At 32.9% G+C, this 23,099-nt stretch overlaps 3 protein-coding genes and 1 long non-coding RNA gene across 5 annotated transcripts in view; 2 read left to right on the forward strand and 2 right to left on the reverse strand.

The window, feature by feature from the left end:
- The window catches only part of LOC105459305 (phospholipase A2), a 15,245-nt gene extending 4,446 nt beyond the window's left edge, over window positions 1–10,799 (forward strand). Inside the window, exons 2-5 of the mRNA XM_011705230.1 lie at window positions 5,809–6,037; window positions 8,531–8,695; window positions 8,804–8,910; window positions 10,521–10,799. Coding sequence (XP_011703532.1) covers window positions 5,809–6,037; window positions 8,531–8,695; window positions 8,804–8,910; window positions 10,521–10,687 — 668 coding nt within the window. The 3' untranslated portion in view covers window positions 10,688–10,799. The remainder of the gene's footprint in view (window positions 1–5,808; window positions 6,038–8,530; window positions 8,696–8,803; window positions 8,911–10,520) is intronic.
- A 140-nt stretch (window positions 10,800–10,939) lies between these two features.
- Window positions 10,940–16,419, reverse strand: LOC105459308 (CDK5 regulatory subunit-associated protein 3). Its single transcript, XM_011705232.1, has 9 exons — window positions 16,322–16,419; window positions 15,345–15,519; window positions 15,014–15,252; window positions 14,646–14,919; window positions 13,961–14,085; window positions 13,620–13,886; window positions 12,531–12,742; window positions 12,287–12,458; window positions 10,940–11,138 (listed from the first exon to the last, which is right to left on the reverse strand). Exons 1-9 carry the CDS (start codon window positions 16,325–16,327, stop codon window positions 11,067–11,069), a joined length of 1,542 nt encoding a protein of 513 aa, XP_011703534.1. The 5' UTR covers window positions 16,328–16,419; the 3' UTR covers window positions 10,940–11,066.
- Window positions 16,420–16,427: 8 nt separating this feature from the next.
- Window positions 16,428–17,637, forward strand: LOC105459307. Its single transcript, XR_975666.1, has 3 exons — window positions 16,428–16,694; window positions 17,228–17,479; window positions 17,572–17,637. It is a non-coding gene; the product is annotated as an uncharacterized LOC105459307 (long non-coding RNA).
- Window positions 17,638–18,863: 1,226 nt separating this feature from the next.
- LOC105459306 (transmembrane emp24 domain-containing protein 7-like) lies at window positions 18,864–22,392 on the reverse strand. Of its 2 annotated transcripts, XR_975665.1 has the most exons (4): window positions 22,021–22,392; window positions 21,024–21,269; window positions 19,463–19,742; window positions 18,864–19,369 (listed from the first exon to the last, which is right to left on the reverse strand). XR_975665.1 is itself a non-coding variant. In XM_011705231.1 (3 exons), the coding sequence occupies exons 1-3, from the start codon at window positions 22,174–22,176 to the stop codon at window positions 19,515–19,517; spliced, it is 630 nt and encodes a 209-aa protein (XP_011703533.1). In that variant the 5' UTR covers window positions 22,177–22,392; the 3' UTR covers window positions 18,864–19,514. The 2 variants fall into 2 exon arrangements, 1 of the variants encoding a protein (XP_011703533.1); XM_011705231.1 differs by having other exon boundaries at window positions 18,864–19,742.
- Between the last annotated feature and the right edge of the window lie 707 nt (window positions 22,393–23,099).

Below are 23,099 nucleotides of genomic sequence, written 5' to 3' on the forward strand. Positions count from 1 at the left end.
TTTAGATGAAAAATTTAAAATGTAGAAAATAGAATTGTAATTGATATTTCGCGGACGTACGAATTTTTTAATTTAATCCGGCCGTGTAGGCGAAAAATGATATTACTTTTATTAATGTTTTCTGTGTGTTGTTTTTAGTACAGTCACGTCATTCCATTACTTTGTCGTCAATCGTGCATTATGCGATATACATAATCGAGTTTCGTTTTCTCGTGTGTAAAATTTTTACTTACATTGTTGTTTCTCTCTCTCTCTCTCTCTCTCTCTCTCTCTCTCTTTCTCTCTCGCTTCTTGCTAATAACTTAATTAACCGTTCGCTCTAATCATACACTCGTGAGAAAATTATTTTATCACAATCAACATCGCAAAACGTATCGCGCGCGGAACTTCTAAGAAAGTGTGACACACAATTGAATCAGACGGATCTAAAAAGTAGCGAGAGCGACTAGATTTATAATTAAGTCGATTCACACGACATCGCTGACGACGTGACACCCTCCCTATTCAAGTCAGGCGAGAGATAATTTCATTCACGATGAACGAAAGTAACACAGGCATAATTAATGAGCCTGATGAGACTCTACACAGTTATCGTATATCGCGACGTGAACAACGAGCGCAGGCCCTTTCGTTTGTTCCGGTATTATTTCCCTCTCCTCCACGGACTTGGTGAACAAAAATTCGAACTTAGAAAGGAATTTTCGTATGTAGTACAACTTGAAAGTTTTAAATAGTGAAAAAACGAGCAGTAAGCCCAAAACACAATAAATGTAGTAAGTCTTAAGCTGTAAGAAATTGACCAATCATAATCGATTATTCTCTTCACATTCGATTGCGATTGGTCCATTTCTTGCGGTTTAAGACTTACTACACCTATTGTGTTTTAGGACTAAAAGCGACGTCTACAATGAGACTTAAGATTTAAGAAAATTAACCAATTACAATTGATTATTCTTCTCACGTGAGGTGAATAATTGACTATAATTGGTCAATTTTCTTAAATCTTAAGTCTTAAGTCTCATTGTAGACGACGCTTAAGGTCCATCTACAATGAGAGGAGTAAATCGTAAGCCGTAAAAAATTCACCAATCACAGTCGAATATGAGAAGAATAATTGATTGCGATTGGTAAATTTCTTACGGCTTACGACTTACTGCTCCCATTGTAGATGGACCTTTTAGTGTCGGTCTATAATAAGGATTTTAAGTCCTAAGTAGTAAGAAATAGACTAAACGTAGTCGAATATGAGAAAAATAATCGATTGTAATTGGTCAATATCTTACAGTGTAAGATTTAAAATTCTTATTGTGCACCGACACTAAAGCGACGTCTACAATAAGATTTTAAGGCGTAAAACTTAAGCTTTATAAAGCCTTAAACTGTAAAAAATTGACCAATCATGATTAATTATTCTTCTCACATTCGACTGTGATTGATTAATTTTTTACGGCTTAAGGCTTAAGCTTTAATTTTACGCTTTAAAATCTTATTGTAGGCAATGCTTAAAGCGGCGTCTACAATGAGATTTAAGACTTAAGATTTAAGAAAGTTGATCAATTACAATCGATTATTCTTCTTACATGAGACGAATAATCGATTATGATTGGTCAATTTTCTTAAATCTTAAGTCTTAACTCTCATTGTAAACGTTTAACCTGAGAAGAAAACAGCAATGAGATATGCTTGATTGGTCATTTGATTATTTTATTGTGAAATCAGTGAAATACGCCTCGAAGAAAAACCGTGATCGATATCGCTCGAGTTAAAAAGAAATTTGTATTTTACACACATTTTCCAACAGAAATTTATATCACATGTTTTCGAACGAGCTATAAAATGCGTTTTGCTTAAGCAAATATTTAGCTTGAATTTAATTTCTAGCCGAAAGTTTCTTAACGTTTTATATCAATATATATTTTCTGTTAATTAAATCTCTTTTTTTACTGAAAATCGAATGTTTGCAATAGAATCCCGCTTGATGGACGACTAAAAGTTGACTTTCACCCTTCGTTTGCCCACGCCTTGCTTTCCGTGCTCACTTCAGAGGGGAGAAAATCGACGCATTAAATTTTTACGTTGCCGCCGCGCGCCGTGGAAACCGCGAGAGCAAAAAGGAATCGTGTTTCACGGATTACAGTGACTATACCGCCCGGAGACTAATTAACGTTGTGAAGCATTATGACGCCAATCGTCAATTGTTACCATGGAACCGTTAAAAGCTTGCGATTCGATCGTGCCGTGTTTCATTTCGCGATTCTCAATTTACTTGTCGTTGAGCAATTCCGACCGCAGAAGAGAGATGAAGCGGTATAAAACGGTGTGTGTGTGTGTGTGTGTGTGTGTGTGTACAATCTCTCAATTTTCCTCTGCGAAGCGCGTCGATCGTAACAAGTCGTGCGTAGTTACAGTAATTCGTTACAGTAACCTAACTACGATATATTTCTACGTACATGTTTAATTAAGTTGCCATTATAACGTTTACGCCATTATGATTTTGTTTTGTAAGTAATGACGTAAGTAAGTAATGACGGGCTTAGGTATTCCATTATTGATATTTCGGAAAGACCTTCGAGGGACAGACAAATAGCTTTGGCACAGTTGAAAAAATTTTTAATTGCTAGAGCGTATTTGTGACAAAAACCCAATTACCGTTTATTTTATTTGCAGTTTATTTATTTTATTCGATGCAATAATTTTAAATTTAAATTCGTCGAGAATCGAATTAACGATTAATTCACTCTTTCTTCCTTTTGGAACATTCTAACGTTACACAATGCATCTAAAGTTTGCATTCGCCTGTTTGATTTACCTTTCATGATTATTATTGGCAATTTTTTCCACCTCAAACAAGCGAAATTCCATTAAGGCAGAAAAGAAATTCAAGCGAGGGATTGCGCAATCGCATAATTCTCATCGAGATTACAACTAATATTTGCGAGTTCGATTATGATGCTTCTTTTACTTTTGTGTGGGTTCGTATTTACTGCACAATTCATATAATTCTAAAAATATTGTTATAAAATAAATATATTTGTATAATATATATCATATATGTAATACAATATCATACCGAATGCGTGGACCTCTCATCAAATTCAGCGAAATGTAAACGTGATATGAACGATACATTTTTCCCAAGCAAGAATCTTTGAATAGTGACGACTATACACAATTTCGCTGCAACGTGCACGCGGAAGCGCGTCTTGCTCTCGTATCGAGGTACTCGTGCACCGCGAACCGAAACGCGAACGTGAATTTTCAAGCAGTAGAGACTTCGTGAAAAATAGAAATTCATCCGGATGGGATCGGCTATATGTTATGACAAGGGGGAAAAAAACAGCAAACGGGGCGCGCTCGTTTGCAAAGAAGATCCTGCTTCCGTTCTCGATACGTTTAATTCTCAAGTGATAACATCCATGTATAACAGAGATAAGTATATCATGTATCTCTTTTAGAAATTCTGTTGATATTATTCCTCCGAAATATCCATTTTCTTTATGCTACGTTTCCATTGCGATAACAAATTCATTGACGCTTTAAAGCAAACGTGTGCATTATTCATTTTTTTTTTATAGAAAGAGATAAGTTATGTATTTGTGAAAGAGCTTATAATATTCCACAATGTAATATTATAATTCATTAATTATAATTTATAATTATATTTTTATAATAATATTAATATTAGTAAAGAATATAATAAATAATATTTGTTTATTATAATTGTATTATAATTATAATAATTTTTATTATAATTATATTGCAATTGTAATAATTTTTATTATTATAATTTAATGCATAATATTCCTATTAAGAAGTTATAATAGATGAATATGCAGATGTAATACTTGATATTTTTTTGTTCAAAATTATACAAGTTACTTTTGGCACCAGATTAGACGTTTATTCGACTTTCTGGCACTTCTTAGAGAAGCGAGAGAATGCAACGGATCGTAAAATAAATGCCAACGATTAATTGTGTACGTTCTTGGCGTTACCAGAATAAAAATGACTGTAAAAATAATTGCGTAAATATATCGGAAGGTGATAAAACGGCTATTGAATAACTTAATTAATGATAAGATACATTTTTTTCAGTAAAAAGATATATAATTTTATCAATAAAATGCAAAGGTTATCGGTTCCTTTTTAACACAGTTAATACATGAAAAGTAAATTCGCTTCTTTTCTTTCTCTGAATCTGCGAGACGCATTGAAATAATCTCAGCGCGGTGAAATGTACGAGAGATTATATTCTGCATATCTCACCGAACTGGTAGAAAGGATAATCTAAAAAGTGAAATTGGGGAAAATAACTCCCGCATTTCGTCGTACGATCGTTCGAGAGGCGAAGAGTGGACGGCCGCGCAATTCCCTCGGCGTTTATGGAAAATCGTCGAGAAACCGTTAAAACCGGCCAGAAGTGGGATGAATGAGAGTAGTTTTACGCTAAGCGGGTCTAGATCAAGGTGAAGCACTTGTTTCTTAGTGATCAGGAGAGAAAGATCGTGCAACGCGCGCGCATATACGCATCGGGATGGTTCGGGAAATACATGCACCTTCTACATACCGGACTCGCGTAACCGGTAGAATTACTAAAAAGAGATCACTGCTCCCGGCGATATCGATAGCACGTTCTCCATTCGTTTATGCGTAGAAAGCAGGGCTGGGCATATTTCAAATACTTGTTTTGAAATATACAATTTGCAATGTATTTTGTATTTTGTATTTCAGCGGAGCACATAAAAGTATTTTGTATTTAAAATACTAAAGAAATTATTGATAAAAATCCTTGACAACAGTTAATATAGTAACTTAAGTTTTACTCATATGGCAATTAGCGACACTAACTATTTTTTCGTCGTCAAGTTTCAAGCAATATCAAGTCGTCAGAGGCAAATTTCATAATCTCACAATAAGTAAATAGATTTTTCGTGCGGTTGGGACAGTATTTTGTATTCTGCATTTCAGCGGAGCACATAATTAATATTTTGTATTTTGTATTTCAAATACAATTTCAATCTATTTTGTATTTAAAATACTAAAGAAATTATTGATAAAAATCCTTGACAACAATTAATAGTAACTTAAATTTTTCTCATATGACAATTAGCGATACTGTAACTATTTTCGTTTCAAGTTTCAACCAATGTCAAGTCATGAGAGTCAAAATTCATAATCTCACAATAAGTAAATAGATTTTTCGTGCGGTTGGTACAGAACAATAGGACTGTTAAAAAGCGTAAGAGAATAAAACAACTTTTCTTTCTCTCTCTAAAAGTGAAGAGGGGGTACTGTTGGGGGGGGGGGTAACATTATATATTAACATTATATTAACATTATATATCGTAATTAGAAGATTAAATTGAAAAGTATTTGTATTTTAAATAAAAACTTAAAAGTATTTTTTGTATAATATTTCAAATCGAAAAATTGGAAGTATTTTATATTTTGTAATTCAAATACTAAAATTGCCAGTATTTTAAATACTTTAATGATGTATTTTGCTCAACCTTGATAGAAAGTATACCATGGCATAGATGTATAGTTTTAAAGTATTCACCATAGTAAAAAAAAACTGTAGAAAATCCAATTTGTGATCCGCTAGATTTCCGATAAATTAAAGATTATGAAGATCGAGATAAACGATATTCGATTGTATAAAATTAATATATAAGTATGACGAACTACGGTTATAACTGTATATCGTTTTATAACTGTATGTAGGTGTCGTGTGCAATCTTTCGTCTTTCTCTCTCGCTAACGCTATTTATTTTTTGATCTATCAGCACTTGTGGCACTCTCTTACAGGTAACGGTACGCCAGATGTTTATAAGATACTTGGCGGTGCCAGAACGCGCCAAGCGGACTACGATTATTCATATGTGCATAATGATATAAATGAAAATCAAGAGGATCTGTACGTCAGTCACAGCGGTGACCCGTGGAGCGCTTCCTCAGCGCGTATTCACGGCAAGGATGTCTACATGCGCGTGTCGCCGAGCAACGCGACGGCGAACAACACGAAGGCTCAATCTGCGTAAGTCGGACGTACCTACCTGCGAACGGAAACGTTTGTTAACCCTTAGCTGCCACTGTGGATATGGCATGCCGGACGATTCCTTTTACTTTATATGCTAACTTTCTTATTAAGACGATGCTGGAAGGTCGGAATTACCGACATTACAGTTATATGAATATCGAATTAATTGAACGAAACTGAAAATATTTTCACATGATTGAAATATACATGAAATGTGGGATGAAGGAATTTGTAGTAAAAACAAAAAAAATTTTTTAATTATTTTCTTTTTTTTTTCGTTTTTACTACAAATTCCTTCGTCCCACATTTCATGTCTATTTTAATCCTGTAAAAAAGATTTTCAGTTTCGTTCAATCAATTCGGAGATATTCATACAACTGTAATATCGGTAATTCCGACCTTCCAGCAGTATACCTAATAAGAATACATTTACTTGTTATTATTTTATTTATTAAAATTACGATTGATAAAAAGAACTTTCGAAATTAAAAAACAAGAATTAATACTAAGGCAATGAGAATTATACAGAGCGGTACTTAGTGCGCATTGTGTTTAAATAAATAATATATTTGAACTCGCAATTATTAAAATCTTTCACATTCTTCAAACGTTTCGAATCTCATTTTAGGCCATTTTCAGCAAAAAGATCCACTAACGAAAGAATATATGTTCTCAAATGCGGGTCAAGTCGTTACTTCGCTGCACCTGAATCAATCAACCTGTTATTTGACAGTAACGAGTCCAAATAAAACAAGGCCCGAGACAAGATAAAGGAATGTAGTCAGACGGAAAATCGCAGTCAAATTAAATTTATCGTTAAGATGTTGACACAATGGTTATCAAAAATATTTTTTTATTGATTAAAAATGACATTTTTTGTTTGAAAGAAAATTCATATCATTTTTATGCGATATTTTTACACCAAATACCCAGTGCTGTTCCTGTTACAAAATGTATAGTATGGCAGCAAAGAGTTAATTTGTAATGTGACAATTTATAATATCAGACTCCCAGAGAACATTAAGACGTTTAAAAGACATTTTAAAATTTTGAAAATGTTTTGTAAAGTTGCTAGAAAGATGTTTTTAATTTTATATCATTTTTAAATATATTGTGATAATTGCATAATAAAAATTAATGATACCGAAACACGTTGACAAGAAGAAAAATATGAAAGAAGAGTTACTGTTGCTTGAGAAATCAACATATAGATCATTTATATAACAAATAATGAGGGAGAAAATAGCTCCAAATTCGGTTGGATGTTGATTGCCTAATATTTTTAATTTTAAAATCTTTAAATTTCAATTAATCGTAAAGTGCGCGCCGCGCGATTACTGGTCTTTAATCGGCACACAGTTTACGATAGCTAAAATTTAAAAATTTTAAAATTTTTAATATTATTTTTCTACAACCATCTAGCTTTGACTGAATTTAAGGCTCTTTTTCTCTTCATTATTTATTGTACATACATATATCGGCTTTGTTTGAAATTGTTAAATAATTTAATATTTATATAAGTTTGATAATAATCTATCTATTACAACAGAGATCTATATCAGTCTTGTCATTAGAAGAGTTATGTATGTCATAGTAGTTAGTATACGTATTTAAATCATTGTTATATAAATTTATCAGGTTGATTTATTATTAATTTAATTATTTATTATATTTAATTCCAATTTCTTACGTTCTTTCCTTTGTTAACACATTTGCAAATAACTTTGCCTTAATTGTGTCATTGTAAATGATATAAAATATCATAGATATAAATGTCATAGTAGTTAGTATACGTATTTAAATCATTGTTATATAAATTTATCAGATTGATTTATTATTAATTTGGTTATTTATTATATTTAATTCCAATTTCTTATGTTCTTTCCTTTGTTAACACATTTGCAAATAACATTGCCTTAATTGTGTCATTGTAAATGATATAAAATATCGGAATGCCAGATTAACTGAATGTAAAAGTAAATATTGGCTACGTTATATCCAGATTGGCCATGTCATGTATTTTAATCGATAAATATTACAGTTAATAAAATGTAAATACATGCTCCAAGAAATGTTTTATAAGAAACAACTTTTAGACGTCTTTTCAAAAAGTCTTGAAGACGAATTTGAAATGTCTTTTGAGAAACAAACAATATAACGACAAGCTGGTCAATTTAAAAACAAGAAATAATAAAATTAGGCCAGACTAACGAGCATTAAAATGAAGATGTTTATAACAGCGTTTATTAAGGCGTTCCCTCCTACCTATAGTTTTTCATAACCGCGTATTTGACTATTAATTTTTATTCAGTTAGATTAGATTTAGATTTAGTGTGTTGTAGTATTAATAAACGCTGTCGTCTTCGTTTTAACGCTCGTCTGGCCTAATTTTATTATTTCTGATTCTTTTGATAACGTCTTAAAGACGTCTTAGAAAAGACATGTGTGCCGTTCGGATCGAGACGACATGAAGACCGTACGTGATTTCAGAACGAGCGGAAAGGAGACCACGGGCCATACGAGGTTCAAACGAGGAGTGATACATCTTTACAACATGGTAGTATGCGCCACGGGATGTAATCCTTTAGCTTACAAAGGATACGGTTGCTACTGCGGATTCTTGGGATCCGGTTATGTCATCGATGGTATCGACCAGTACGTTATTCACGTCTATATATTAGAAAGCATATACCATTTACATCTCGCGCGAGTTCTTCTTTACAAATAAATATCAATTGATAATATCAACGTAATACGTTTCAGATGTTGCAAGATGCACGACTGGTGCTACGACGCTACGGAATGCCTCAGTTCGGAATACTTCGTACCGTATTACTGGAAATGTTACGAAGGTTACAAGCCTATTTGCGGTTCGTTTATTGATTATTATTCGTTTGTTCTTTTTCTTACGAGCCAGCGCAATTTTTTTTGTAAATTCGGAAGACTAGAATAATTCCTTACAATTAAGGAAATATAGAGGAGAAGGTGATATTATTGGCCCTTATAGATATTTTCGCTATTAGATGCCGAATTTTACTAATTGACTATTTATGAAATAATTTATTTAGTAGTTTGCCATATAAACAATGGCGCTTATATGCCAATACATAATGGCTGGTATTTATTATAACGCATTTTTATTTTTGAACATTTCGAAATATTTTCAAGAAGCATTTTAATATTATACGTACTTTTCCTCATTTTTCTTAAACTTTTTGTGTGTTATAACTGTATGTTATAAACATATACACTTTCTTATCTGTACACATTTTTGAGAGTAGCATGGAGTCGAGTTAAACAATTGCATGACATTTTGCAAATGTAGTCCTCTAAGCATAATGCATTTAAATTCTTCAAAACATGAATATCTGAATGCATCCATGCAAGTAGGGAATCTGAACGCAACCCTGATATTAAAGCGTGTCTGAAATCTTTTTTTTTTTAATTTTGGAATAAATATTCGATAATTCGATTGTAGCTACTAATCTATAGTTCACATTACACGTATATACATACAGGGTGTCCCAAAATTCGCGAATCAAAATATCATAGCAAGAAAGTCTTCGAAAAATTAAGTAAAAAAGTTATTTGTAAATTTTTAATTTAAGCGTAGTCTTTGAGATATAAGAGTTTAAATTTAGCCAATTATAGATTACGATTAAACGGAAACATATCCGTGGAGCGCATCGTAGTGTTAGTGGTCGCGCACTTCACGCGAGTACTAATCTAGAATTGGCTAAATTTAAACCCATATATCTCAAAAACTATTGCTTAAAATAAAAATTTACAAATTTTTTACTTAATTTCTCGAAGACTCTCTTGCTATTTATGCTTGATATTTTGATTCGCGAATTTCGGGACACCCTGTGTATATACGATAGATTTTCAGTAGCCTATAAACAGAAGAAATTTATATGTGTACGTATACTTATACAATTTTATACATTCTGCAATATTGTGTGCGTTCATGAAGCACGCTATTAATGCTATTAATTCAATGTTCTGTCCTTATTTTACATTTAATGATAAAGCTAAAATGATACAGTAACGCTGATAGTGCGCTCCCCAAAACCATTGCAGTTTCTTTATAAATATATTTGTAACACAACACTGTGTTTTTTAAACAAAACAAATTTTTTTAGTATATTTTTGTAAGGGGCCATAGTATCACCTCTATTCTTCTTCGATCCATTTTGCAGTACCGCCACATTTTTATAAACAATATCCTATGTGATATATATTTTATAACTTTGAATCTAGAATCGATTAAATAACACTTTGACAAATGTAAGTTTTCAATTTAAAATATCAATTATTAACAAAATAACTGTACAAAATATAAATGGAGGACATAATATATTATCTTCTTCTTTACGTACTATATACCTTTTTTATAAATTAAAATTGACTTATTTATGCTATATGTAAATAACGTGACACAATGAATGAAATAATACAGTTTGTGAAATCTTTGTTACAGCGATTGAGCATGGCAGCTGGGGAGGATCGGGGTCTTGTGCTCAACGTTTGTGCGAATGCGATCGTTCGTTAGCCGAGTGTCTGCGAAGATATCCTTGTCCTACTACCAAAGCAGTTTGTACCTCGTCACCGTGGAGACTTGTACAGAATCTCTTCATGATTATATAAATTATGTATTTTAAAAATAGCATAGGCCACGTTTTGAAACATGAAAAAAATTTGCTTTACCTTGTAAGATTTAACTTTCGAGATGAAGATATATGCATCGTATAAAAAAAAACCTTATTCTTTCAAAGATAAAATTCGGATACCAAAGAAAGAGTACTGATTACTCTTAAAAAGGATACATCTTTAGAGATATGAAGATACATTACAATCATACATCGTTACTTATACTATATCGAGGAAATAGATGCAGAATAACAGTAAAAAAATTATATTGTGTATATATTTTACAATCGTAAATGCGAAATCATATTATGTTAATGTAGATATTATTTACATTTAACACATAAGTCAACAATTTTTTTTCTCCATTGTCTGAAACTTACAACGTACTTACACCTCCGGTTAAATATACCGTCCTATTCTTGTATTTCCTGGAAATATCTTGCTCTATCTGTAATTAGATACAATATTAAAAAATAGCAGAATGTTATTCCGAAACAACAATGCGAGCAGAGCTGGGCAAAATACATCATTAAAGTATTTGAAATACAAAATACAAAATACCGGCAATCTTAGTATTTGAATTACAAAATATAAAATGCTTTCAATCTATTGATTTGAGATACAAAATACTTTTAAGTTTTTATTTGAAATACAAAATACTTTTTAATTTAATCTTTCAATTACGATAATATATAATGTTAACCCTCCCCCCCCCCCTCCAACAGTTCTCTTTTCAATCAACCGCACGAGAAATCTATTTAGTAATGTGAAATTATAAAATTTGACTCTGATGACTTGATATTGCCAGAAACTTGACGAAAATAATTGGTATCGCTAATTGTCATATGAGAAAAATTGAAGTTACTTTAACTCTAGACTACCACACTATATTTGCCACCCAATCTGTCACACTGGGTAAAATTTACCCGACCTACCTATTTTGTTGCGTAACTTCGGTTCAAACGCATCGATTTAAAACTTTTTTTTTATCTATGCGCCAGACAGTAAGAAAGGTGACTGAATAGATAGTAACACTCAAAGATCTTAAAGACATGAACAATTTGCAAAAATCGGCTTTTATATCTTTTTCAAAAAAGGCTGGTTTTTCTTTTACATCGCAGTTCTTTTCAGAGACGAACAAAAAAAAGTAAAGCATAGTTTTTAAAAGAACACGAGTGGTATTTTCAAAAGAAAAATACCTCTTCAAAAATATGACTTCACTTTAAAAAACATTTATTTGACCGAGTAAACTTATAGACCGATTGTCGAACTTTACGCGTGGCTTGAATGGCAATACCAAGTGGAATGACGTGGCTTATGATGGAAGGTTGTAGAGGACACTTATAAGTTTTTTCCCTCCCACATCGCGACCCCACTTTTTCAATCCTGTCGGAATGGCACGCACGTCAAAAATGGTCCGGGTAAATTTTACCCAGATGTGGTAGTCTAGGGTTAATTGTTGTCAAGAATTTTATCAATAATTTCTTTAGTATTTCAAATACAAAATAGATTGAAATTGTATTTCAAATACTGTATTTTAAATACAAGTATTTGAAATATGCCCAGCCCTGAATGCGAGAACAAAGGTAATTGTACCTCTGCTTGTAATTCCTTAGTCCTTTGTATGATGAGTTTCAACAGCGGACGTAATTTATCAATTTGATTCTGCGTGTCATCTTGCTTCTGTCGCACGGATTCTTGTTGGGCTACCATTCGATCGATCTGATTTATTTTTTGTTTTAAAGTAGTAGCCACTATGTCCACGTATCTGCGACAGAGATATATAAACATTAAAGATCTCTTTGTAAAAAGAAAATATATTATGTTTAATTGACTATACCTTGAATAATGTTTGATATTATGTAAATGCTGAACATTGTTATGCAACATCTCGGAGAGAATAACTTGAACGTTATCCAGCATGTTCTGAGTGGTCTCTATGGTGGAAAGTTGCAGAATAGGTGAGGCATCCTGCATCTGACTGAAGCTGAGAAGATTGTTCCTGTCGTCGCCTTTGAATTCGTACAGACGTAACTTCATAAATGCCTCCAACTGTCGAAATACATATTTAGATAAAAATGCAGAGCTGTGTCAATTTCTTATGTGTATATAGTTTAAATGCAGGAAAGAAAAACCGGTTTTTTCAATTTTTCCGTAGATTTTTTTGGTTTCTTTTTCAAGGGGTAGAAAAATTCAATGGAAAATTTCACGTACAAATTCATAAAACATATTACATTTCACATTTGCAACACTTTAATTTACTTTTTAAATTTCTTAAATTTTATAAAAAGCATATGTATATTTATTGCTGATAATGTTAAATACGAAAGAAATAAAAAACAAATTATATAAGAATAAATAAAAAAAAACAATTAATGTATTTTTCAAATAAGATGTATGGCTGTTGACAATTATTAATAATCAAAACTCTTTAAAAATGCTTAATATAAACATTAACTTAAATTAATCTTTACACTTGTTAGAATTGCGTTTCCTATAAAACAGTTTATTTAATAATAAATAATCTTCACCTCAAGGAATATAGTATTCAAAAGTAAATATAAAAATTAATTCATTAATTTTTCATTATTAATTCCACCAAATTATACGAGGTGTATCATTTCAATAATATTATAAAATACGAGAGTTATAAGAATTATAAGCTTATATCTAATTTACACAAAAAATTACACATTTTAACGAGCAAATTAAAGTAAATTACATGAAGTCATTTACATTACTTTCTGAATCCCAATTAATATTTAATATAATGAAAAATATTAAAAATTAGATAGTATACCGTTTACACAGCAATTTTTCCCAAAAAAATCAATTTTTCAGAAAAAAATCGAAATTTTTCTGGTTTTTTTCCAGAAATTTGAAAAAAGCAATTTTTTAAACTATATATGTGTATATTTATATGTCATACCTCAAACAACTGGTTGATAAATTCCGATCTCGTTGTCGGATTGTCTAATATCGTATAAGCTTCAGACCCCTTAGCCACGCCACCTTCGTGACCATCTGCTTCCACAACTATACCCGACTCCTCTAAAGAGACATTACAATCTGCTTCCCCCGCGGTAGGTTGCTCCGCGCTCTCGTCTCCCCAATCGATATCGCCTCCTACGTCTAAACTAACTTCTTCGCCAAAATCAATCTCTCCATCCAGATCCAAGTTGCCGAAATCAATGGCCTGTTGAGAAGACTCATGATAATAATGCACAATCAAATTTTTTTTTAAATATCGCGAAAAAATCGTATTCATACATTGGCGTCCATACTAGGCCTCCCATTACTTTCATCTTCATCCGCTTTAATATTTAACGACGGCTCAATTATCGACACCGGTACTTCTCCGTAAGTATATTCAAACATCGTTGTGTTTCCTTTGTCTGTAAATAAAAAAAAATAATATAATAATTTGTCATGCGTACTTCTTATTCAAATATTGCCCAGTAAACGAGAATGGATTGAAATAGATTGAAAAAAAAATACTTCAACGTTCGCGAATGCGAACTTTTGAAAATTTTAATCCATTTCAATGTCTAATACCTTTGCATTCATTTATAGGAATTGCATGAAGCACATTTTCTATGCCATACAATCCAAAAAAAAATTTAGCAATAAAAAGTAAATCAATACCGCTTAATTCAAAATTCTAGGTAGAAAATGCAGTTTTTCAATCTAATTAAATTCAAAAAGTTTTTTCATGAAAATAAATCATGAATGTTATTCAATTAAAAATTGTGACTAGAAAATATATTGTTTCAATCCATCTAAATCCAAAAAAAATATTATATTATATTCGATTATGAAAAAATAGAAATGCATTCATTTCCACGGAGGTCAAATCCATTTCAATCTATAAATTAAAAAATTTTAATTCATTTTAATCCTTTCCCATTTAAATACTGGGTGATAAATTCTTGAAATAATGATTATGCAAACATACCAATGACATATTTAATCATCGACACGCAATCACTGTCGTATTGCTGGCCGAAGGTAAATTCGACAAATGCACTGTAAAACTCCACAACCTTGTCCAAGCTCTTCGTCTTCTCTGCCACCTTCTGATAAATTTCTGGCAATTCTTTCACCTTGTCCATTAACTCGCGTCTGACTGTACTATAACCAGTTATACCTAACTGTTTGCATAGCGCGTTGTACTCTGTATGTGCAATATTTTCAGATTTTTTATGTTCTGCTTCTTTCTTCTCCAATTCCTGCCGACACACAGTTTTACGTGCACTTATTATACGTACGATAAAATAAGTAAATAATATTACGATTAATATTACACATTGTAGATCAATTTACAATTAACGATTGCTCCAGCTTCTGTATCTGCTTCTTGATACTGGGAACTTCGTAATTGACATTTCTCATGAGCATTTGGGCGGCTTCGGCGAGATATACATTATCCTTTTCGTACAATCGCAAAATCTCCTGCCAATCTTTCATCCTTTGCGAGCCGTAACGCCCGAATAAATTTTTCGTGTCGGCTTCCGTCTCCTTCAAGATTTCTACGATTTTCACGCAGTAAAAGTAATTTATATCTGTAAAAAGGCAAAATGAAAACTCGGGAGTCTGCAATCATATGCTTGCTTAAAAATTATAGGATCAAACTGTAATGATTGATACTGCTTACATGCGCCGGACAACAATGAGGCAATGCCATCATGAGCAGGCATATTCTGTATCGCATTATTAATTTTCTGCCTGATGGTCAAAATGTTCGTATGCCAATCCTTCTTGCAGTGCCTCCGATTAATCAGCCAGTCCAATAACTTTCCAGCATTAATGTCGATCGGGATATCCTGTTCCTAAACAATTGTTTGCATGTAAAGATGATATGATTCAATAAAATGTAACAATAAAAAAGTAAAGGTATAATATTCAAATGTAAAAATAACATTGAAAACATATGAAATCCAATAAAAGATGTTTATTCCGGATTGTTTCGTGAGTAAAATTCTTTACACACGATTTCATATTCATGTTAAAAATTGATATTGTTGAAGATAATTGCATGCTTAACATAATGTGATTCACTTGTCTGCATACCATTAAATCAAATTTCAAAAATAACATATGTAATAATAACATTAAAAACATATGAAATCCGACAAAAGATGTTTACTCCGGATTGTTTCGTGAGTAAAATTCTTTACACACGATTTCATATTCATGTTAAAAATTGATATTATTGAAGATAATTGGATGCTTAACATAATGTGATTCACTTGTCTGCATACCGTTAAATCGAATTTCAAAAATAACATATGTAATAATAACATTAAAAACATATGAAATCCGACAAAAGATGTTTACTTCGGATTGTTTCATGAGTAAAATTGTTTACACACGATTTCATATTCACGTTCAAAATTGATATTGTTGAAAAGAATTGCGTACTTAACAATGTGATTCACTTGTCTGCATATTGTTAAATCGAATTCCAAAAATAACATATGTAATAATAACATTAAAAACATATGAAATCCGACAAAATATGTTTACTTCGGATTGTTTCGTAAGTAAAATTGTTTACACACGATTTCATATTCACGTTCAAAATTGATACTGTTGAAAAGAATTGCGTGCTTAACAATGTGATTCACTTGCCTGCATTTTGTTAAATCAAATCTCAAAAACTGTGTCTCCTTCACTACGATCGGAACGATTGGGAAAATAGGTTATAACAGCTGTTTCAGCGGCGACGTGTAAGCGTAATGTGACAGTGACAGACTCAACTGTCTACAGCACCGGCTGTCTCCTTAATTGAAAAGAGTGACACGCTTAATGTTTGATTTCTAGTAACGTAAATTAACTTTAATATCGGTTTAACTCAGTTTTCATTCTCTTCTAGTTCTAAAGATTAGAAAAAGATCGAAAGTTGAACTGAGATTAAAGTTACAATGGTAGAAATAGTTATATAACCTTATGGGGAGATTAAAGGCGCAAATTCACCGGTGAAATACATAGCGCGCGCGCGTGTGTGAGTTGTATGACTCTATTCCAATATCCCATCCCATCGTAGAACTTTTAATTCATATATTTTACACATAACATGTAAAACTGAGTGCACAATATGTGAGATACGCCAGGAACGAATTCAGGACTCTAAAACAATAAAAGGAGTTTGTTCACGTCCGAAGTCGCTTTGTTTTCCGAGTTATAATTATTTTTATACTCCAGCAATTTTTCATTCCGAGCTAACAACCAGCTCTGTTCGCAAAATCGATAATATAGTGGCTATTAAATGAGTCACAGAGGGTCTTGCTGAGAGTATCGCAATAACATATAATTTAGGGCTGCGTTCAGAAGCGTCAGTGTTTCCGAGTATTATGTTTTGTCCTCGAAATCCGAGTGTTCCCATGTAATATTTTAACCTTGTTCACCGAATTTCTTAAATAAGGTTAAAGTGATGACGTTTCCGATTGCAATCTATAAACACTTTCAATTGTTCAATTTTTTATTTTAATAATTACTTATACTTTGTCTTAATACAGTATATCTACGAATACACAGGTTTAGGCAACACTTTACACAATGATGAAATATTCGAGTCAAGAAATGACAGACATGCATCTAATGTATGGACTTGCTGAGGGCAATGCGTCAGAAGCTAGACGTCTGTATGCAGAAAGATTTCCCAATCGTGATTTACCAGATGCTAAGACTTTTCAAAGGATACATCAGCGCCTTCGGGAAACAGGATCATTTAAGAGGCAGTCTTCAGAATTCAGCACGAAAAATCTACTTTAAGCCCTTTTTATAAAGGTGAGTAGATTGACACAAAAATACAAAAATAGCTGTAACTTGAAAATAAGGCGATTTTGTACATATTTATATGAACTTTTTTGTTGTTTTAGAGTTCCACGTAAAATGTGGATATTGTAATGTATTTTATTGCAATACATATATGAAGTTTCTATATACATTTTGTAAACTTTTACTGTAATATTTATTAAAATTTAATTTATAAAAATTAAATAAAATGATTTTTCGTTAACATTCACAGTCACTGAAAAATATTTTTTGTCATAACTCTTTAACTGTACGATGGAAAAATATTTCTCATGAATGTTTTGTCAAATAATAAGATAATACTACTCCATTAAAATAATCTCTATAATAAAAAGATAAAAAATATTACTCCATTAAAATAATCTCTTGATATCTATTTGTCCTCTTACAGTGGCAGTATTTGATTTAAAAGGCTTCAATACAAATTGCAAAAAAATTTCCTCGCTACCTTTAATTTCAGAAGAAATATTTGTAACATTTAGTAAAAATTTAAAAAATTTCATTGTAATATTAATAAAAATTAAATAAAATGATTTTTCGTTAACATTCGTAGTCTTTAAATCACTGAAAAATATTTTTTGTCATAACTTTTTTAACTATACAATAAAAAAATGTTTCTTATGAATGTTTTGTCAAATAAGATAAAAAATACAAAAATATTACCCCATTAAAATAATCTCTTTTGATATCGTATTATTTGTCCTCTTTTAGTGGCAGCATTTGATTTTAAAAGGCTTCAACACAAACTGCAAAAAAATTTCCTCGTAACCTGTATAATTTGAAAAGAAATATTTGTAACATTTTATGTGATACATCCTGTATACCTATAAAATAGAAATAATAGAGATGACATTCATTCTTTTTCACATTGTCATTTTATAATAAGAATTATAATTTTACAATTTTTATTATCTTCAAATAGCCCTTTAAAATTGATAATTTAGAACTGTTATATATGCACAACCACTGCATATTTATTATAGTTCTAATTTTTTTTACAAATACTTTTGCCTAAATTAAAAATTCATTGAAATTGTAAGAATAAGATTCCTGAATGTTATAACTAGCTAATAATTAGTGTAGATGGTGCATGAACTTCCGGAGTAATTTAAAAACATGATTATGCAAGCAGAATATTGTGATGAATGTTAACGACTTCATTTATCCTATCTTTCATTCTACGTTTATCAAATAATACACCTGCGATAAAAAAACCACGCTTGACACACCTGCCATGTGTGAAACTGGGACGCTCGTAATTGTCGTCTGCCGGCACGGCATTTTCTTTCAACGCTGTATTATTATGAAGAATTAATAACGTTCGGAGCGAAGCAGAATTAAATCGAGGAGAAACAAGTAAATAATCAACTGCGTTTATTTAAGTAACTTCTCAACTAATGCCTACGATAAATAACGGAAGGCGCGACAAATAACGAGAGACGGGAAAAATTAATCAGATCGCTTGGCGATACGAGTAGACGTGATGTACACACAAGTATCTTTAATTTATTATGTTACACATTCACAGTAAGAAAAAAAACGTAGTCTCTCTTCAATGTCCATTATACTGTCCGTGTAGCCAGTATAAGTACAACTTGAGAGTGTCCATCGGGAAGGAGAGATGAACGACGAGTTCGTATCGCTTGCACTCGTCCTTCTGATCGCTCTGCGTTGTATCAGCACCCATGTTTTAAAATGTTCTCAGCCTCGGCATAAATTAATACTCGCGAACGATGTAACGCGCGTTTCATAGTATGTATATTTGGATCACCTCGTGCTTCTCTCGAACGACTTTTTTTGGATTCTAATCGCGGAATCCTCTCGAGAGCGATCCTTTCCTCGATTGTCGGAGAAGACTCGCGGCTGAAAGTTCCGTCACGGGGAGGCATTACGATGGCACTTTGATCAATGATGGAAAAAAAAAGGTATCGTCACGTGGACGATTCGATCATATACCTTGATCGCGAACGAGTTCTTCCTTTTCCGTTTTTTTATTTCGCTAACACACTTAATAACTTTGGGAAGGGCTTCGATCGGTGAAGAAGTTCTTCAGAATAAAAACCTGTCCCACGGCGATGATCAATATGCAAACAGTCTCCATTACCGACCACCAGAGCACACGCTCGTTGAGCTCCTCCGCACGTTTGCGACCCTGAGCCTCACGCAGACGGTGATGCGTCTGATAGTCCAGGATACTGATTAGATTTTTGTGCACTTCTTGCGCGGAAGACTCCATCTGTAAAAAAGAAAGAAGAGACGCATCAGGTATTGCCAGTTTTCATTTATCATGATGTCCAGCGATATTTGGCTAGCCAATTCAAGAATGATTCCAAGTAAAAGTCCCGGTTTTTCCAGCTCGATTAATTTTCATTAATTAATTTTTATTGATTTGCGCAATATTATATGTTTTGTATTCAAATTAGGATTCTAAATGACGAATCAATTAAAACAAATTTAGAACAATATTATTCGTTGCTTTATCAATTGCTTGCAATATTGCATCTTTAAAGGAGAGCTTATACAACCATAAACTTTTCCAAAAACGACACTACCGATGTTATCGACAAAGTTCCTGCACACTCGCAAGAAATATTTCTTATTTCTTTCTTTTTTACGATCCAATTTTTGTAGAATAAAAGAACAACAAAAATTTCAGGTCAATCCCGAAATTTCAAGAATTTTCCAGGAATTTTCCAGGACACATTAAATTCAAAAATAATTCCAGGATTCAAGGACATTCAAGAACCTCTGGACCTGTTTATATAGGGTTGCCACAAATTCTTCATTCTAAAATTCCATGACTTCTCCCTAACTTCCAGACAAAATTTCATGATTTTCTCTGACTTTCAATATTAAAAATTTTTTTTGTATATTTGTTTGATTTAAAAACTATTTGGAAACCGTTAAATATTTTGTTGAAAGAGCAATTTAACATAGCAATGTAAATTACTAGTATTGTTGACATTGCTTGCAATTGTTAAATTGTTAGTATTCTTTTATCTTGTTCTTTTATATATGCACACAATTCTTTTCCTCTGCTTATAATACAGGGCTTATAATACATGTAAATATAGATTCTTTTTGAAGAAAAACTAAATAAATCCTGTTTATTGGAATCTCCGACTTGCTATTATTCAAAAATTTACAAACTTGAAAGAAGAATGACAAAAATATGAAGTCAATTTTAATTTTATTAACTTGTTCACAAGTGACACAAGAAACTTACAAGTATAAAAAAAACAGTTTTAAATAAATTTTAAGTTCCAATAAAAAGTAGACAAGCTGAAAAATAATGCTAATAATTCTAATGCCTATTTTAAACCTCTGTTAAAAAGAGAGTTTACATTCTAGAGCATTCGAGAGCTAACAAAAGTGTGCGATATACTCATATTAAACTTCTTTAAAGCTAAGAATTTCAATTTTCCAGAAAATTTTGTAAAATTTCCAGACTTTTCCCTGATTTCCAGTTTTGTGGCAACTCTGATGTAACACTATAGAAGGTATTGTTGCAATTTACCTGAGTCATGACTGTGACATGTTCTCCAAGACCAGGAAGCGGCAGTTCGTCGCCGACTTGGAAATCCATGTACACCAGTTTGTGCGAATATGTAGAAAACTCGTTGCTGAAGCACGCCTTATATATTCCTGACATAGTTGGTATAAAAGAGTGCGAGTCGAACTGTGTTTTCACTTGGCTATAGATAATTTCCTTATTTGGAGCTTCTAAAGTTACATCTACATCGTACTGGCCACCTGTAACCACCTGAAAAGTATAAAAGCACGTTACTCGTCACATATACAAATTATTTTAAAAGCTGCACAGTAGTCTACTAGTACATAAAAAATATCCACAAATCAAGGAAATAACTTCTAAACTGCTAAAGGAAAGTTGTGGTACCAATAAAAATATTAACTATTAACAAAATGTCTTTAAAAAGAATCACTTGCATAAAGGCATATTCAGATTCTCACCCAAGTGCCAGGTATCATTTTATTCTTGTTCATTGAATAAACAAGGATAAAATGATACCCAGGTGAACCCAGGTGGGGAATCTGTACGCATTCTAAAACGCATTTGTATCAACAATATCTCTTCCTTCTTTCTTATTGTACAATACAGAAAAGTGCAGCTAAAATGGGCCTATACTAATCAAATAAAATTTTATACTTTTGCCCGTTCTGTGAGTACAATTTTAAAAGAACATTGGATATGTTGTACATCCAGGAGCGCTCAGTGAACGGTTACACTCCTGGATGTACCTATTAATCTCATTATCCGTTATCGTTATGTTTTTGTTAATCGCGTTACAAGTCAGTCGCTCCTTTGCCCGCGTTCTTTCTCATTCGCTCATTCAACTTTGGAGCTAGCCAGGCGGACAAAATGCAGCATACTGCGCCGCGAGCTTTGACCTCGAGGATGCGCCGCGCCGTGAGCGACGTGTCACCGTGACGCGAGCAATTCGCAGAGAGCGGGTTATCGGGAGGCATGACATTTGACGTTTGGCGTTGCGCACCTGAAATTCCAGCGTGGACGAGACGTTCTTCTCGATCTCTTGGTAAAAACACTCCTTAGCATTGTCGGCCAGTTCAAAGGTTAGCTCGACGCCGCCCGTGAGTAGGAGCGCGCCGAGCAGCGAGACGAGCAACAGCCAAACCGACCAGCAATCCATTTCTATTGTTGTTGTTGTTGTTGTTTTTCCGTTTGTTCGTCGACGACGCTCACGCGGCAGTCGCGTCACTGATCCGCGCGCATTTAAGATTTTCCTCGAGACGTGAGAAAATACGAGCGAGAAAGCGCGCGCGACCGCTCACACCTTTTTTCCCGGCGGCACGGCACCCCCTGACCGCTGACGAACTCCCGCAAACGAGCTATTTTAACGTGGCCGGATGCCAGCCGTGCGCGCGCGCGCGCGCGCGCGCGATGCACGTAACCACGTTCGATACGCGTGGCGCGCAGCTGCGGAAGTGGCTACGTTCACGGTCGGACGTCACCATATTGTGCTGCGTTCAGAAACTCCGATCAAGTGCATCTAGATATCGTTTTATCCCTGTTTGACATTCGGTGAATAACAAGGATAAAATGACATATCGTGGATTCCTGAACACACTCCTGACGTTCCTCGAGTTCGCGAGTCGTGTTTAAACTCATATTTGTCTACTATTGAATTGTATAATATTGAGTTCGGTCCAAATTGGCACAAAGCGTATCTATACAAGGTTGAATACTTTTTTTCATCACGCTCATGAATTACTTATTGATAGATTACCCAGCATATGAAAACAAATCCAAATAAATTGAAAATTGCAGTTCATTTTAATTTATCCGAATTGGCGCTATTTAGAGTCCGGAGATGAATTCATGTTTCTATTATATTATTTTTTGATTTAAATGGAATCAGGGTTGGGTAAGTTAATTTTTTTTTTAACTAAGTTAAGTTAAAGTTAACAGTCTGAAAATTTAATTTAGTTAAGATACAAGTTAGTCCATAATAAAATTAATTAAGTTAAAAGTTAAGTTAATAAAAAAAAATGAATAATTGAATAATTGAAAAGTTAAAGTTAAATTTTTTCATTTTATATAATTTTAGGAATT

This window comes from Wasmannia auropunctata, unplaced genomic scaffold, assembly GCF_000956235.1.
Source record: "Wasmannia auropunctata unplaced genomic scaffold, wasmannia.A_1.0 LD334198.1, whole genome shotgun sequence".
Classification (NCBI taxonomy): domain Eukaryota; kingdom Metazoa; phylum Arthropoda; class Insecta; order Hymenoptera; family Formicidae; genus Wasmannia; species Wasmannia auropunctata.

Excerpts from the sequence above, each read along its gene's own strand:
- LOC105459308 (XM_011705232.1), bottom strand. Across the intron at positions 15,253-15,344 it reads CTCATTGTTGTCCGGCGCAT|ATATAAATTACTTTTACTGC; the intron begins GTAAGCAGTATC and ends GCCTTTTTACAG. Across the intron at positions 12,459-12,530 it reads AATATCAAACATTATTCAAG|ATACGTGGACATAGTGGCTA; the intron begins GTATAGTCAATT and ends TCTCTGTCGCAG.
- LOC105459306 (XM_011705231.1), bottom strand. The coding sequence starts at position 22,176 with ATGGATTGCTGGTCGGTTTGGCTGTTGCTCGTCTCGCTGCTCGGCGCG. Across the intron at positions 21,270-22,020 it reads CGTCCACGCTGGAATTTCAG|GTGGTTACAGGTGGCCAGTA; the intron begins GTGCGCAACGCC and ends TATACTTTTCAG. Across the intron at positions 19,743-21,023 it reads ATGTCACAGTCATGACTCAG|ATGGAGTCTTCCGCGCAAGA; the intron begins GTAAATTGCAAC and ends TCTTTTTTACAG.